Source organism: Euprymna scolopes, chromosome 19 (assembly GCF_053919585.1).
Source record: "Euprymna scolopes isolate OS-2025 chromosome 19, ASM5391958v1, whole genome shotgun sequence".
NCBI classification, from domain to species: Eukaryota; Metazoa; Mollusca; class Cephalopoda; order Sepiida; family Sepiolidae; genus Euprymna; species Euprymna scolopes.
In genome coordinates, this window is record NC_136500.1 from 99,277,699 (window position 1) to 99,294,934 (window position 17,236).

The 17,236-nt window shown below is 31.1% G+C and overlaps 1 protein-coding gene across 3 annotated transcripts in view; it reads right to left on the reverse strand.

Annotated features, from left to right (window-relative positions):
- LOC145239855 (uncharacterized) overlaps positions 1 to 17,236 on the reverse strand; it is a 251,978-nt gene that overhangs the window by 43,504 nt on the left and 191,238 nt on the right. For all 3 annotated transcript variants that reach the window (XM_080103414.1, XM_080103416.1, XM_080103415.1), the window contains 2 exons: positions 5,149 to 5,247; positions 667 to 765 (listed from right to left, as the gene is read on the reverse strand). In XM_080103414.1, coding sequence (XP_079959540.1) covers positions 667 to 765; positions 5,149 to 5,247 — 198 coding nt within the window. The remainder of the gene's footprint in view (positions 1 to 666; positions 766 to 5,148; positions 5,248 to 17,236) is intronic.

Sequence of the window (17,236 nt, forward strand, 5' to 3'; positions counted from 1 at the left end):
GATACCAAAAAAAGCACATTTGAATAGAATGCATTTAAGAAACGCAGTTCGATAGTTGTGGTAAGTTTCACACATCTCTGAAATAGTTAATTGGGAGACTCCAATCTCTCATTAGCTTCCTAATAAGCAGTTTATTTCTTTTCCTCAATCATAGCTTTAACTATTTATAACATCATACACTGAACACCAAATATTTACTCATTTTTATATCAATATTTGACACTGAAAATATTTATCAAATTACTTTACAGATAAATCATTAAAATTAGTTCAACTACAAGATAGAATATCAAATATTATTTACAAGCGATATATTTATAGACTTTGAAGAGCGAAGCATCTCGATTAAACATAATCTGTAATCTCGCTTCAAAACATTTTCCATTTCACTTACTACGTGTTATAAGTCTATAGCTATGCTTAAATCGTTTGATCTTTAAAATAATCGCATGTGTTTATATTTCCAATAAAGTTTAGAATATGGATCCTTATAACATAGTCTCATATTAGTATGCCATCATAAAAAATGGCGTTCCATAACTAAAATTTATATTATGCTATGTTTTCATCAGAAATATATGCTATATTTTCATCAGAAATATATTGTCAGATAAATGTGAAATATGATCTGTTCTTGCACAGCAAATAATTCATGTAACTACTTACCAATGTTTCTGCATTGGAACTCGCCCCATATTCCAAAAGCAAATCACACACTTCAGTAAAACCATTTTCACTAGCAATATGCAAAGCAGTCCTTCCATCCTGAAACGAAGGCAACTGAAAAGTATTTACCAAAAAAAAGACAGAAATACAGAAAAGCAAACATGACAATCAAATTCGACATTTGTCTAAACTGTTACACTAACTAAAGCCAGATTCAAGGTGCTTGTTTAGAATGAGATGTAAAATTAAATTTCTGACTCATCAATGAAACTACAATAAAGCACATTAAAAAATAAAACCAAACATAAAAATAGAGTAATGTTAATTGAAATGAATATGTCTATCTCACTGCGTTTAGCACTTTCCTTATTCTCTGACTGCGGCCGTTTTTTTGTTGCTATACGCTTAAAGGAGTTTAAAAGAAATGTAGATTTTCTTGAAATATTGTGGTAGAAGTTCTCAATACTTACATCTCCAGTGAGTGAAGTAACATTGCAAACTTTATAAGATGTCTAAGAAAAACGATAAATAAGTTAAAAGAAGTTAAAAGAATAAGTTTTACTTTCATCATCATATTGTTTTCAATTCTCCTACTTCTATCTGACATATTACACATTTTTCATAACTCTTTATAACTTCTCTCCTTCTCCTCTCTTTTTCTTCATATATATATATATATATATATATATATATATATATATATATATATATATATGGGGGGTGCGCGTATATATATGTGTATATATATATATATATATATATATATATATATATATATATATATATATATATGCGTGTGTGTGTGCTATAAAAATATACTCGACAGTATGGCGTATATGATGTTCTGTGTAAAATAGATTTTAGCCAATTTACATCGTATTTTGTTTAATTCCGTCTATATGTAAGGCCTATAATATAGGTATGGCATTTCGTTTATTTCATGTTATTATTATGTCATTAACTTTATATCACTACAAGTTTACCTCATTGTTGGGATCACGCATGCACAAGATATGAACTCTTCCGAACTGTATAAATTGAGTTACGGCTCTCGTGACAGTCAGTGTAATTTCATAGTCATCTTGGGTGTACTTACTACGACGATTGCCCCTTGTATATGTTGTTTAATTTCAATATATTTTATCTTTTCTAACTAATCTAAGGGAAGATGTTTCTTTTTTGTGACCAATGACTATTTTAGAGCCACAACACTAATAAATATAAATCAAATAAATGGAATCAGATAATTGACAATTGTTTGTATATGATAGGGGTGTTTTATGAAAATTATTGCATAGTATTTCGTTTCATATGGTATATATTTGGGTAGTCACGCTTGCATGAAATAAGTAAATTTGTCCTTAATCAATATAAAAGAAAACTCTTCTTTACTAAGACAATTTTTATTTTTGCCTTCCAGAGTGCAAATTTTTGAGGAGATGGTTTTCCTCACATTAAGAACGACCTTGTGTCACATTTTGCTTCCGTGGGGAAGAAAATACATAGCAATATTTTATTTGGAAAAAATAACTACGTCCTCTTATTTAGACAACAGTTTTCGTGGAACATTTTCAATTTATGTGATACAATTGGAAAATGAGCATTAGTGTTTGCTGCTCTTAAATAAAAAATCAGGCCTATGACACGAAAATATTTTTATCATTGTTTTGACTCTCTAGTATATATCCGACACAGTTAGACAGAGTTAATTACCCGAGAACCACATCACTCTATCTAAAAACATATAAAATATTTATTGATATATACTCGAGAGTCAAAATAATTAAAAGAATATTCTCTTGTCATAGCCCTACAAATAATAGAGCAACCATAGTTAAATTATTTCTGTTTCCTTCATACGAAGTGAACTACTCGCAATAAAAGTATGGTGACCTATTAGTAGCAACAGCTACTAATAACCAGCTAATAGCAAAATAAATATCTAAAATTTGTAGAATTTAACAGTATTCTTGTGTCTATATCATTTAAATATTTCGTCTATTTCATACTTTGAAGTTCATATTGACCGCAACTTATCGTATACAGCCCATGCTTTTGAAATACCAATTTCGATATCTCTCTCTGTGGAAAATATTTTGATCCCCACGTATGTAAATTCAATGATTCTTTCAGTGCTGTTCTATCTTGATCTTTGATCTTCCCTTCACATAAACTTTGTCTCATCCATATTAATGTAAAGATCCATGTCATTGGTAGACTTTTCTAGCTCATGTAACAGCGTTTGCGCATCAGCATAGAACATGAAGAACCTAACGGGGCTCTGACGATGTCATGGGGAGCAGCATAACAGTAATGTGCCTTGGCGAAGGACTAAAGAACCAGTCAAAGACAGGTCACTAAAGACGCTGAGCGGAAGAATCAATTATTGATCAACAGTCTTGTTGAGAGACTACTGTTTCATTTGTAGACATAGCTCACACAGGTGATATTATCCAAACTATCGAAGGATTCAATGTGATTCTGTATCAAACAAGAATTTTCTAACCGCATCGATCGTTGCGCAGGTAACCAAGAGTCGCGATCTATGGAGTCGATACTGGCCACAGTGATCTACAATTCTACTCAAAAATTTTAAATAATAAAAATAAATATTGACCACCATTAATTTGTGTGTTTTATAAACATATTCGACGAGAAAAATACATTTACTTTATTAAATATGGTTTTTATAGTATTACTTAAGAAAAATGGTATTAAAGTGGAAAATATTTCATTGAAGGAATCCTAATGAATCAATATTATATTTTGTAGTGACATAAAAACAGAGGATACATCACACCTACGAATATATATATATATGTATATATATATATATATATATATATATATATATATATATATATATATATGTGTGTGTGTGTGTGTATGTGTGTGCGTGTGTGTGTGTGTGGACACTTTGTATTTCGTAACAATATTCCATATGTCTATAAATATACGTATAAAATAATTCATAAAATACGCTACATGAAGCAGAATCACCTCGCAACTGCAAAAATTCTTTTTATATAATTTTATAATCTAGTAGTTTAAACATCTAAATAATTATTTAAAACATTATCAAAATCTCAGTATTAGAGAAAGTAATCGTTCGTTTAAATATTTTTATTGTTATAAACATTTTTTTATGAATTTGCGGCGCGATTACTCCAGATTTCTTTTACATGTCTGTAAATAAAATTTAAATAAAATGTTAAATTCTTATAAGAAAATATACAATTAAAAATAGTGAATTTCATCTGTTAGCCAATATGTATGGTGAAATTAATAGTTTGTATAAATCCTGAGTAAGTTATAAGTAATATTTTTATGATGACACCTTAGTAAATGATAATAAAAAATTATTATTTTAAAAAACGAATGTTTATCCGTCAAGTGATTCCAAAGTAATTATCTCCTGTTTTGAAATGTTTTTAGAATAGAAGTATTTTTATTATTTGAATTATTTGAATTAAAGTTCTTATTTTCGATGATATTATCACAAGGTCAACCCGGCTAACATGTAGAACTTAATTAAGAATTTAAGTGGTAAATCGAACATAACATGGCCATCGATTTTCAAGTACTTTTCTCTTTTTTATTTCTAATTATTTAAAAGAAGAACACTTTTTTCGCTTATTATTTCTAAGTATTTATAAAAGATGCTTTTTTTCTCCTATCTCTCCGTATTTATAAAAGGCACTTTGTGTGGGTGCGCGTGTGTGAGAGAGGGAGATAGAGAGTTTGTTCTCTATGGAATTAAATTAGAGTTGGCCAATGTGTTTTTTTAAGATTTCACACAAATGTAATTTATATGCCTAGGAGTGTTCTTAGAAAGTTTTGAATCAGATTGCCACTAATTAGTATAAAAATTGATAATCCAAAAAATCCTATTATGGAAGTAACAGTCTGATTTGACTAAAGTTAAACCCTTATACAGCTTGCCTCCACAAGAGCATTTGCGAAGTTTTATCACCACACAAGCAGAAGGTCACAGCGTATTAGTAGGTTCTTGGATAAAACGATGGCGCGTTCGAAATCAATGTTTCTATTTAAAGCATAATTGAACTCTGATATTCGACTTTTGCATTTAAAATTTCCATTCAAGGCATTATATAAAATTATTTTATAAGGTCAACTCTAGGTTTTGTACAGTGCAATGTAGATTAAAATATATTGTGGGCGAATTCATGGCGGGGAGTTATGTGAAGCTTCTTTCAATTTCTATCGCAGTGAAACCCCAATTAAATCAAGAGACCAATTGATTTGATTGGAAAATGGTCGATTTTACCGATTTCGATGAGATTACAAGTATTGGAAGCATGGAAAATTCGTTGATCCTCTTTCAATTCCAAGCAAATATATATAAATAGATTTAAAACTATGTTGATATTATTTGTGATTTTAAATTTAAGGTGGAATTTAAAGGATATATTAAGTATGAAACTGAGAACAAAAACGAAATTATAGAAAATTTTTACTCACTACGTCCCTGTCATCAGCAACAATTCCAGAAGCGAGCAATAGTTTGAGAATTTCAATATTTCCTTTCTTTGCCGCTACGTGAAGTGGTGTGGCACCGTCCTACGAGAAAAAAAAGAACTCGGAAATAAACTAAAATGCATTCAAACATGAATGATATAAAGCCAATATTTTTGTGAACAACTATATATTTTAACGTTTGTTTTTCTTTAATATAAGATTACACTTATAAAGAAAAATAATAACTGTGAGAGATATTAATAGTATTTCAAATTTTCAAGAAACGATCGCTGTTATATGCATAAGAGACTGTTTGAATAATTATGTCAAACTTGCATTGCATAACTGCAGTTAAAAGCGCAACTAGAAAATGGCTGAAAATGGCAGTGAATCATAGAGAAAAATATCTGAGTTCAAAGTTTTAATTCTCGTAGATTCGAAGACTTAATAGTTTGTGTCTTACTCAATAATTAGAAATTCTTATTATCGAAATTGTATAAAAATAAAACTGTGATCTTAAGGTGTTGTTCGTACTAAGCTAAATATTAATATAATTAAGTAGCAGGGCTACCCGGCTTTGCCCGGGACTGTAAAAGTAAACAAAAAAGTGTTTATTTGCAAATGAAGCAATTGGATAATATAGTAAATATTAGTGCTGGGACGATTAACCAGAATCGGAATCGGGACTTTTGGGAGTATCAGAATTGGAAAAATTTGTGCATAATTTCCGATTCGAAATCAGATTCTTTTAATATTTTTTTAAACTAAATTTTCAATTGCTTGTATTGCTGATAAATCTGTATTGTATTTTAACTATTAATAAACTTAAATTCATAAATCATAATAACGTCCAAATAAGATGTAATTTCTTTATTTGCGTAAAATAAACAAAACAAAACTTGAAACTTTGCGAAAATTATCTAGGTAACCTCTAGAAGAATGTAGTTTATTTACAAGGTATCGAAATAATTGATAAAATTAAAGAAATGTTTTTTTCAAGAAAAATAATATCAAGCATTTTTGCTAATTAAATAAAAATGCAATATAAAATGTTTTGGTTTCTACTCTTTAATTTATTTTTTACGGGGTTTATGCTTTTGTTCAGTTGTGTTTTGTCCGGTAGGTTTTTCTCTTCTCCCTTACTCAGCATTGACAAATATAACAAGAAATGGACAAAACGTTATGAAAAAGATATCTTTGAACTGAATTTGAAATGAATTTGTGAATTTTCATATTTAATGTGAAAAACTTTTAGCATAAAATGTTCTTTAATTCTGTCTGTATCATCTATTATGCTTAGATTTTTTTACGATTTACTTTATGATTTTAGCGATATTTACAGCGCAAGATGTCGTCAGAAACCCGATCAAATGTTTAAGTATCTTTTCGCATCGATTTGCCAAATATCTAGATGACGCTTCAAAGAGGGTTCGGTTACAAGATTTCAAACGAATGGGCGTTTTATTTTCTTGGAACCGCTTTGTCTGTTAAAAATATGCATAAATTTCTTACAATAAATTGATAAAAGTCTTGTATAAAATATATAAAGCGAAAACATTTACAAGTTTGTCAAATTAAAAAGGAAATTATATCTACATTTAAAAGTACCCTCCTCCAATGATAAGCTACTTTTTGGGGCGATATTTTTGAACCCACTAAAAACAAAATTGTTTTTGAATTTAGGATTGAGGGTTAGTAGCGCATAAATATGTAGAGCAATTATTGAATACATATCGATTGAAAATAGCTCATTGTTCAAGAGATTTTTTTAAAAAGCGGCTAAACTTCACCCAAAATTATATTTAAAAATATCTTAAAATATTAAGAGTTCTTTAAAACAAAAAAATATCGATTTTTATAAGTTTTGAACACGCTTCCTACTACTGTTCTTATGTTGAGTTTTCTTATTTACTTGCCTCCCCTAGAGGGTAAAGTTAGACATAAAGTCGTTTTTTTTTTAATGTGGAGAATATTCAGCTCCAAAAAAAGGGCAGTCTGGGTCGGAACAAAAATAAAACCTGTCTCAGTCTAATAGGATTTTCCTTCCTTTCATGAGACGAGAATAGGTGAAATGCAGCACTAGAACAGATACTACATTTTGTTAACGTTTCGATCGATGTAACCGCCGATGGAAATTCTGTGCAGATTCTAGAGTTCAACAGAACAATCCTCGAGTCCGAGAACACAAAACAGAACAATTAGTATATTAATATATTTTTAATGTGAGTTAGGGGTGGGTGCTTGGGGGGGGTCATCTTCTTAAAACAATATCTTCCGCAAGAACTGTTCTAAAATTTATTTTCAATCGATATTTATTCAATAATTACCCTTTTTATAGCTGTAGCCAAAATGGCCCTTTTCCCGCTGTCCTTTCCGCCGTAGCCTTTTCTCCGTTACCCAATTTTCCCATGATAGAATGCCTATCTTTGAATGTACTGTTAAACTAATGGATCACACCCCCTCTGCTCATCCTCAACCGACATTCAGGTATATGGAGATTTCCATGTTCACAATGTTCAATGGCAATTTCACGCTAAGAAAATAGATGGTGAAGGGAAATTTGTGAAAATTTTTCCTTGCTAACAAATTTTCTCTCCTAACAAAAACTGTTAACGAACCATAAGGCACCTGATGTTGATCGTTAATTTGCAAGTATTTTTCTAACGCTATGCTTATCCTTGGTTCTGTCTCCAATACGATCTCTTGATCACTCGGTTGTTTCAAGAAACTATAACAAGACTCCAAATATCCTTATGCGTCGGTCCTAATCTTTTTCTTTTTGTCATCAATGATCTCATAAATCCCAGTCTAAGTTCATTTGTCGATATATGTGCAGATGATACTTTCATCTATCGCAACAATTCAAAGGCCAACAGTAACTAAGATCTCTCCGAGACTCTTTCCTCCGACCTTGAGCAATGGTGCAATGTGGCAAAATGTTTGTAAAATGCATACTTTTAACGCATTCAAAATCAAACTTCTGGGTTTTTTTTTTCAGCATAAAAGGTTTGATTCCAACTTGACCCCATCAATAAATTTTAATATAAATGGTTCTCGTCTGCTTTGACAAGCTTCTGGGACTGACCTGTACTCACGACCTGGAATAGAAAACTTATGTCAAATCTGTTTGAGATTAGAAGATTGGTTATATATATATATATATATATATATATATATATATATATATATATATATATATATATATATATAAAGATGAAGGAAAAAGATTTTTGAAAGCGGCAAGCTTTTTGAAAGGAACAAGACGTAATAGTCGCCGAAGACAGCCCTGAGACTTGACACCTTCAGGAAATAGAGCAAATATGGAACAGCTAATATCCAAACAATTTAGTAACAATATCACGTGCCGATTTGTTGAATCACGAGTAAGTGCATATGTTGCAGAATCAAGCACGATTCAGATGTTGCTACAATTTTGTTTGCTACTTCTGTAGTATGATCTGTAAATATCTACGGGAAACGCACATACTTCAAGTTCTCTGATCAAGCTGAACTTTGGCATGCGCAAATACTATGGAATATTTGGAAAAATAAAGCTCTAAACTAATTGCTGTTTTTCTTTTGCAGATCTTTGGATAGAGTAAGTTGTGAAATCTGTTTTTGAAAAGATGCACATAATAGGATATTTTGATTAAATGAAAGAATTCTCTCATACTATTTTGTAAAACGCTGGCTTTGTTAAGTCAAACATGGCCGAAAATCTATGGAAATCTTCATAGCCCTGCTTGGCCACCTTCTGCTATTAATGAGGCATATGTTAGCTAAATTAAGACTTCAATCTTGGAATATCAACGCGTGACGTTTCGACAAATAATTCAAAAGATTTTTATGACCATTTTCTATGAATAATGTGGATGCCAAATGAATTGCCAAATTGCTGACACATTTACAGAAGCAAGAACGCGCCAAGTGCTGAAGGATAAATTCGGAGATGTGCTTAGAAGATGAGTAAACATTTTCCAAAAGTGATTACACAGGATTAAATCTGGAGCTGCCATCATGCTTTAGAGACCAAAAGCCAGTCAATGAAATTGATGCACTTGGACTCACCACATCCAAAGAAGGCAAGGATGCAGCTCCCCGCTTACAAAGTATGCGCACTATCTTATGAGATCAGGACACAGTAGTGTTGATAGATCTCTTGATAAAAGGTTATCACAATTACAAAACTATATTGAGCTTCACCTTTGAGGAAATCAAGAAACGGAGCAAGATCAACAAATATACTCTCAACCTGCAAGACAACGTTCTGGGTTGTAACGCGAAGCACAGGTATGTGGTTCTAAAATACTTCCTAACCCCCTAATTTTCTGACCTTGCACCCTCTTACAAAAGTAACAAAAATGTTTTCTTAGCCATGAAATTGTTTCGTTTTCTAGATGATGCAGCGTTCATTTTCGAAGTCACGTCGTTTTGGGCGGATCAACCTGGGATGTTCTACAATAATGATCTACAGAATATGTAAAAATGAGTGACTGTATGGTTACTATGTAGAGAAGACTTATAACTGTTACAAGCTTCGTTGCTCCACTGCTATGACATGTGTTCCAGGGGCGTTACTTATTTTAAGCCTGTCGTATTAGGCATAAAGAGCTGTATTCGCACCTTTCATTGAAAGGTTTACAGTAATATTACATCAATATATAAAAAGTGTTATTACCAAAAATGTAACAGACAGCTGCAAGATAACATTATGATATATAGACCGTAATGCTATGCAGATATCATTTTAATAGTAGAGTATCTGGGTCTAGTCTTTTTGTCACTGTATGATTATTTATTATAAATATATTGTGTAAATGATAATTTGACAATCAGTAGAACTGACGCTGTATATATATATATATATATATATATATATATATATATATATATATATATATATATCCCTATATATGTTCCTAAATAAAAACGTAGATTCCATGAACAAAGCTTTTTTCTTAAAAGTGCACGCCTGTGGAACTCTCTTTCGTTTGCCTGTTTCCCACCTTGGATGTCTTCAAGTCCAACATAAACAAGTTCCTGATTAACCGCCACCTTAAGTAAGACACTTTATCAGATCTCCATTACTAGCGATTACTACGATATTATTCCATTGATTACTGTACACGCTATAACCCTTGTCCCAGAGTGCCGCCCGAGCCTTGATAAGTGGTGACTTCCTTGTAATATATATATATATATATATATATATATATATATATATATATATATATATATATATATATATATATATTAAAAAATTAATGATTCAAAGACCAAAGAAGTGCCTGATATCTTTCAATAAATAAACATTTTTATTCAATAAAATTAAATTTGTGCCGACAGTCTTTATCGTGGTTCCCTAACTAAACCCTTCTTTCCTGAGCATATATATTTGGAGCTCATGGGTCCATCTACTAAATCGATTGAATTTAGTTATGACGGTAACATGTATTGTCAAGTTGATGGGGTAGCCATGGGAAGTTCTTTGGGTCCAACATTGGCTAATATTTTTGTCGGGTTGATAGAAAAACTGCTTTTTGATCGCTTTCCTAGACCGGTGTGCAATTTCGTTACGTGGATAACATTTTTGTTATGTGTTCTTCCTGTACGGAAGCCGAGGGATTGTTAGAACAATTAAAATTATTTCACCCTGCCTTAAGTACTAAGCTAGATGCGGAACTCTTAAGCATAACTAAGATCCTTTTGGCTAATGGATATACTTTACACGTAATTCAAACATGTATGAGGGAAAAAATCTTGACGTTTAAAGGTGGAACGTTTGTGGGCCCTCAAAAATGTCCTGTATATATGAAACTCCCGTGGATTGGTGTCAAAAGTCAGGAGTTTTCGCATAAAATTGCTACAGCCGTTTCACGTTGCTATTTTGCAACGAAGGTCCGAACGGTGTTTAGGACAAGAAATGCTTTCCCCTCGTTTCGAAAGCATGCTATCTCTACCACTCAATATAATATGGTCATTATCGATTTAACGGTCAGTGTGAAACTGACTACGTGGGGCATACCATTCAACGTTTGGAGGTTAGAATTTCGCAACATATCCCCCTTCGATACGTAGGCACAAAAAATGGCCAACATCCGGGCGTTTACTCTCTCATAGGTCGGCCATTGGTGGACATTTATTACAGTGCCAAATTTGCACTGAAGGATACACGGATGAAATCTTCTCGGTTTAATACACTGCGCGTTCGAGAATTCACTAAAAAATTCTCGAGGCTGTATACATTAATTTGCGCCAACCATCTCTGTGTAAACAAAGAGAGTATACCCATAATTTAGAACTTATGGGTATTTGCTGAGATTGTTTCTCTTTCTTTTTTCTCCTATTCCCTCTACATTTTTTTTACCCTCGCTGTTAATTTATGGTCTTTTGACCACGTTTTTAAACGATGTTTTCTTCCCCGTTGCCAACGTATATCTTGAAAAATGGTTGGCGAAAGACATCTAGATAGGGCTTTTTCTTGCCCCACCCCTTATTTATTCTCTTAATCTAATGTAGGTGTAGGAGAAATATACTTTGGAAGTGTGTTTTGTTTTTTTGAAAGTTTCTTTTTAATGGTTTATGTTTAAATTACAAAAAACAAAAAACAAAATAAACCTTAGTAATTAATTATGGCACTATATTCGGTGTTCTTTAAAAGTAATATGTATGTATATATATATATATATATATATATATATATATATATATATATATATATATATAATTTAAATGAGAAATTCGAAAATTTTGAAGCGTCGGATTTAATGATAAAATCATTTTATTTACTTTTTTCGGAATAGAAGAGATATTTGAAAATAAGTGTCTGTGACCATCTTTTACATTTAATTCCCGCTTGAAACTGGACCAAAACAGCAAGTACTCTTTTCTTCTCTTCTACTTCAGGGCATTGCTTCCACTATAACACCAAAATGAGGAAAACGAAAAAGGAAAAAGATCACGGACTTCCGACTCAAAAGAGGCTATTTATTAGCGAAATATTGGACTTACATCACAAAAAAGTAAATAAAAAGTGATTTTATCATCATATCCGACACTTCAAAGTTTTCCAATTTTTCATTTAAATTTATTCAAAAATGTGTCTCCACAGAGTATGTGACCATCTTTTACTTTATATATATATATATATATATATATACATATATATATATATATATATATATGTATATATATATATATATATATATATATATATATATATATATATATATATATATGTATATATTGTGTTCAATAATTTTTAAGAATTCATAGAACGCGCTCTTAGCAAACTATGGTATATGTATGGACTTTCGAACATGCTCTGCAACGGATTAAGTGCTAAGTACCAGTCGATTCTACTTCACAGTTTTGTATGTGTGTGTGTGCGTGTTAATTATTCAATCTTCAACCCGGCTAACATGTCGAACTTGGTTAAGAATTTAAATGGTAAATCGAACATAACATGGCCATCGTTTTTTCAAGTACATTTTTATTTCAAAGTATGTATAAAATATACTTTTTTCTCCAATATCTACGTATTTATAAAAAAAAACGCGTTGTGTGGGGGGTGAGAGAGAGAGAGTTGGTTTTCTATGAAATCAAATTCGGCTTGGCCAATGTGTTTTTAAAATTTCACACAAATGTAATTTATATGTCTAGGAATGTTCTTAGAAAATCTGTTTGCTCATATTCTAAAAAAAAAAAAAGCCAAAGGATACAAATCCAACAAAAATAAGCAGATACCTCATTCTTATTTCAAAATATTTAAATGTTATTCAAATTAGTTATTATGAAGTGCTAAGAACTCTTCGAATAAAAGCTACACAAGAGTCGCGAATTGATGTCTTGGTGAACTCTGACTCATTACTTCTTCAATTTCAAAAAACTTGCTCCTCGTGAGGGATCAAATACTGTAATTTAGAAGGTTTGGGTCTGTATATCAAGAAAGTTATTCTTATTTGGAAATGAACTTGGCTAACCATTCTTAAGTAATTTTCGATCCGTGTAAGGGATTCTGTTAAAATGACCAACGACGTCTTCTGAAGTGCTTTTTGGCCCAACACAACAATGATGACAAGCAGTGTTTATACGATAAATCTCCACGTTCCGTTTCATCCACAAAAATCAAAGAACTCCTTCAAATCAACGATCATTGGCACTGCCGTTTTTCTCCAACTAAAATCTCGTGACTCAACAACAAACGTACAGCAACAAATTCGACCATTTTCTAATATGCTGCTTGAGGTCGATTTTTTTTCCATCACTTTTTCAAACATGCTGGGATCGAATTTCTTTCACTCACTTTAAACCATGTTAGATTGCATATCAGCTCTGATATGGAATATGATGATTTGGGTCGCTTACTTCCGCTTGTGGACAGAACTTAAAATAGAAGTGTTTGTTTTGGTCTTTATAATGTTGTGAGATCAGTGTGGAGCATAACGGGCATCGTCTTTAAAAATACTTGTTTCACTTTTGCTAGAGTTCTGGAGGGATTCTTTGGTGTATTCTCAGCTTCTCCCTGAGGATTTGATAAATGTTCATATCTGAAGAGGTCGGCCATAACCCGGTTTGTTAGTAAAGTATCATTTGAATAATTTGAACCCCCTTCTAATGGTGTTAACATTCAGTTGTCCAAAAATATCTCTGGATGATTCCCCTGCCTTGCACAATCGGAATTCTATACAAACCTTTTACCATTTAGGAAGAAACGATGTTAAATATTCAGTGTATACTATATATATATATATATATATATATATATATATATAAATATATATATATATATATGCATATATATATATGTGGGGGTGTATGTGTATATGTGTTTTTGTGTATAAGCGTATATATATATATATGTATATATATGCGTGTGTGTGTTTGTGTGTATAAGCGTATATATATATATATATATATATATATATATATATATATATATATATATATATATATATATATACATAGCTAATATGTTTATATGCACTTAAAATACCAGAGTCAGTTATTACACATGAATGAATAACATAAATTCTCGTTGAGGTTGCTCAATAGTGCAATAACAGGGATCATAATATGCTTATTTCAAGATACCACGTTATAAATAAGTAATAATAAAATGTAACATAAAATATGGAATAAAAGAAAACCATTCCAAAATATATGTATCAATCCATAAGATAGATACAGTCATTTTCGGAAAGTTTTTTTTTCTTTATTAGTCATCTAATTACGTAGAGTTGGCCAAAACAATTGTACGCAATTGTAAACAATAAAAAAACTTTCTGAAAAGTAGCGCATCCATCGTCATTTACGTTGTATCTCGAAATACATGATGATTGCAACGTCTTGTCAGACGATTGCCACTCCCTCAGCCACTGAAAGTCCATGAGCCCGAAAATAACCTTTTTTTTTAGTCCTGCCAGCGAATTCACACGCTCAAGCAGACATGACATTGAAGACGGTCCTTGGCATACATACATAGATATATACATATACACACATACATACACATACATACCCATAAACATAAACACATGCACTCATCCATACATCCATACAATACATATAACACATACATACAAACATATATACACATATGCAAACACGTATACATATATATGCATACACATATATACTATCATATACAAATACATACACATATATACATACATATTCACATACATATACGTATACATGTATGCACATATACATACATACACATAGTTACCTACATATACCTACACATACATATATATGCACCTATACGCATACATATATATGCATATATACATATACATAAACAGAAATATATAAACGTATATACATACAAACACACATAAACATGTATACACAATAAATAAATAAAAAATATATACACACATACATATATACATACATATACAAATAGGTATACATACACATACATACACTAGTACATATATTAACATGCATACATACATACACGCACATATGCATATATAGAATGACGGCAGATCAATTATTACATGCTTCCAGTATTTCAGGGCTACACACATGACACTTTTTCCATCGCCACGGACAATTTTTATAGACAAATGCCTGATGAAGTATCTATACAAAGATGATGTTACAGAGTTTTAGCTTTGTACGACAGCTAAGTCTCTTTCTCGGTTCAAAATGTTGATATCCAGCAACAAGCATGAGCAAGATAGCCAGCAACAAATCAAACTGCAGACCAGCTTAATGCTTGTACTGGTCTCCCGCTTTATGTATTTTTTTTAAATCAGAGATTTGTTCCACCCAGAGGGGTTGCCTTAACAGGACTTTTGGGAGTCCTCTCCACCCAACACACATATCTAAATAAAGATATACACGTACACATACAAGCATGCATACAAACAGATGCATGCAAACATACATACGCAAGAAGAAATACACATGATAACATGCACATACACTCATACATTCATAAATACACGCATGTACATACATATGCACACACACGTACACATACACGTTCATGTAGAATATATATCGTCATGATAATGCTCCTTCTCGAAATACATACATACATACGTGCATATGTGTGTGTGTGCGTGCGTGCGCCCGCGTATGTGTGTATATACAAACCTGAAAACATAAAAAAATTATTGGATTTTGAGTAAAAGATTAAAATGATAATAAAAAATTGTAACGATAAATATATTAAACATTCGGTATGCATATTTATGTATGTATCTATCTATCTATCTATCTATCTATCTATCTATCTATATATATATATATATATATATATATATATATATATATATATATATATATATTGTCAGAAGTAATGATTTAAGCACGTCTTTTTTTTATATCTTATCAATTTGCCGAGCGGTCCTTTTTATTTCAACTGGCATGTTGTATATTATGGCGCCCAAGTGTTAATGTTCAGTCATATGCTTCTCAAGCGCTTCCTATCGTTGTCAAGAGCGATTGTTATCGTTGTTCTTGGCTTTTTTCTTTAATGCTTACCTTAACAATTGCTCACGAAGACTAAAATTACTAGAAGCCATACTAATTTTAAAAAAACATCAGCCCCTTATAACCGAATTTTATTTAATACCGGGACAAATATAATAACTGTATAAAATAACAACCAAGAAACTAAATAAAAAATATAAAATAAAAAATCGAAATTAAAATTTAAAAAATAGAAATTAGAAATAAAAAAATCAGGCCCTAACTATCTTGCACGCATCCTTATAACTAATTAAAAAAAACTAACTATAAACACACTAACCTCAAAGTAAAAGAAAACAAAAACAACAACAATCGCTCCTGAGAACGATTAGATGTACCGATAGAAAGCGCTTGAGAAGAATATGGCTGAACAACAAATTTTGGGCGGCATAATATACAATATGCCAGCTTTAATAAAAAAAAAAAAAACGCTCGGCAAATTTAAAAGATTTTTTTTTAAACCAGAAAAAAAGAATAATTCTGCCGTGTTCAATATATATATATATATATATATATATATATATATATATATATATATATATATATATATATATACGTTTCGGCCGTGCCAACTAACGCTGACACCGCCATAACGAAAAAGGGAAATAAGTATTTTACGGAGTCTCTCTTTCAAAATCTACCAAAAATCAATTATCCAATCAATACGAACTTTTTACCGATTATTAAGTGAAGAATGAACTTTATAACGGTGTACGTTTATCTAATAATCGATATTTATATATACTTTTTTTTGCCTACAAACCCCTTTTATTTGTTTATGGGTACGAATATGCTTGAAAAAATCAGTCGAAACTGAACAAAATATATGTTTTGTGGAGAGAGTAAGGATTGCAGATAAACAAACGAACAAAAACAACTATGCACATATCAGATTATAATGTTAAAAATCCGATGTTTGAATGTGTTTATTTTCCCATCTTTGTGTTTTTAAGTGTTTTTAAGTGTGAAATTTGTTAAATATTATATAATAGTTATTATCTTTAAGATTAGCAAAAAAATATATAGATTTTATTATTTTTACGAAAAACGCTACTTTTAAATCTTTGAAAAATAAATTAATAATTTTCTTTTTGGTAAGCCC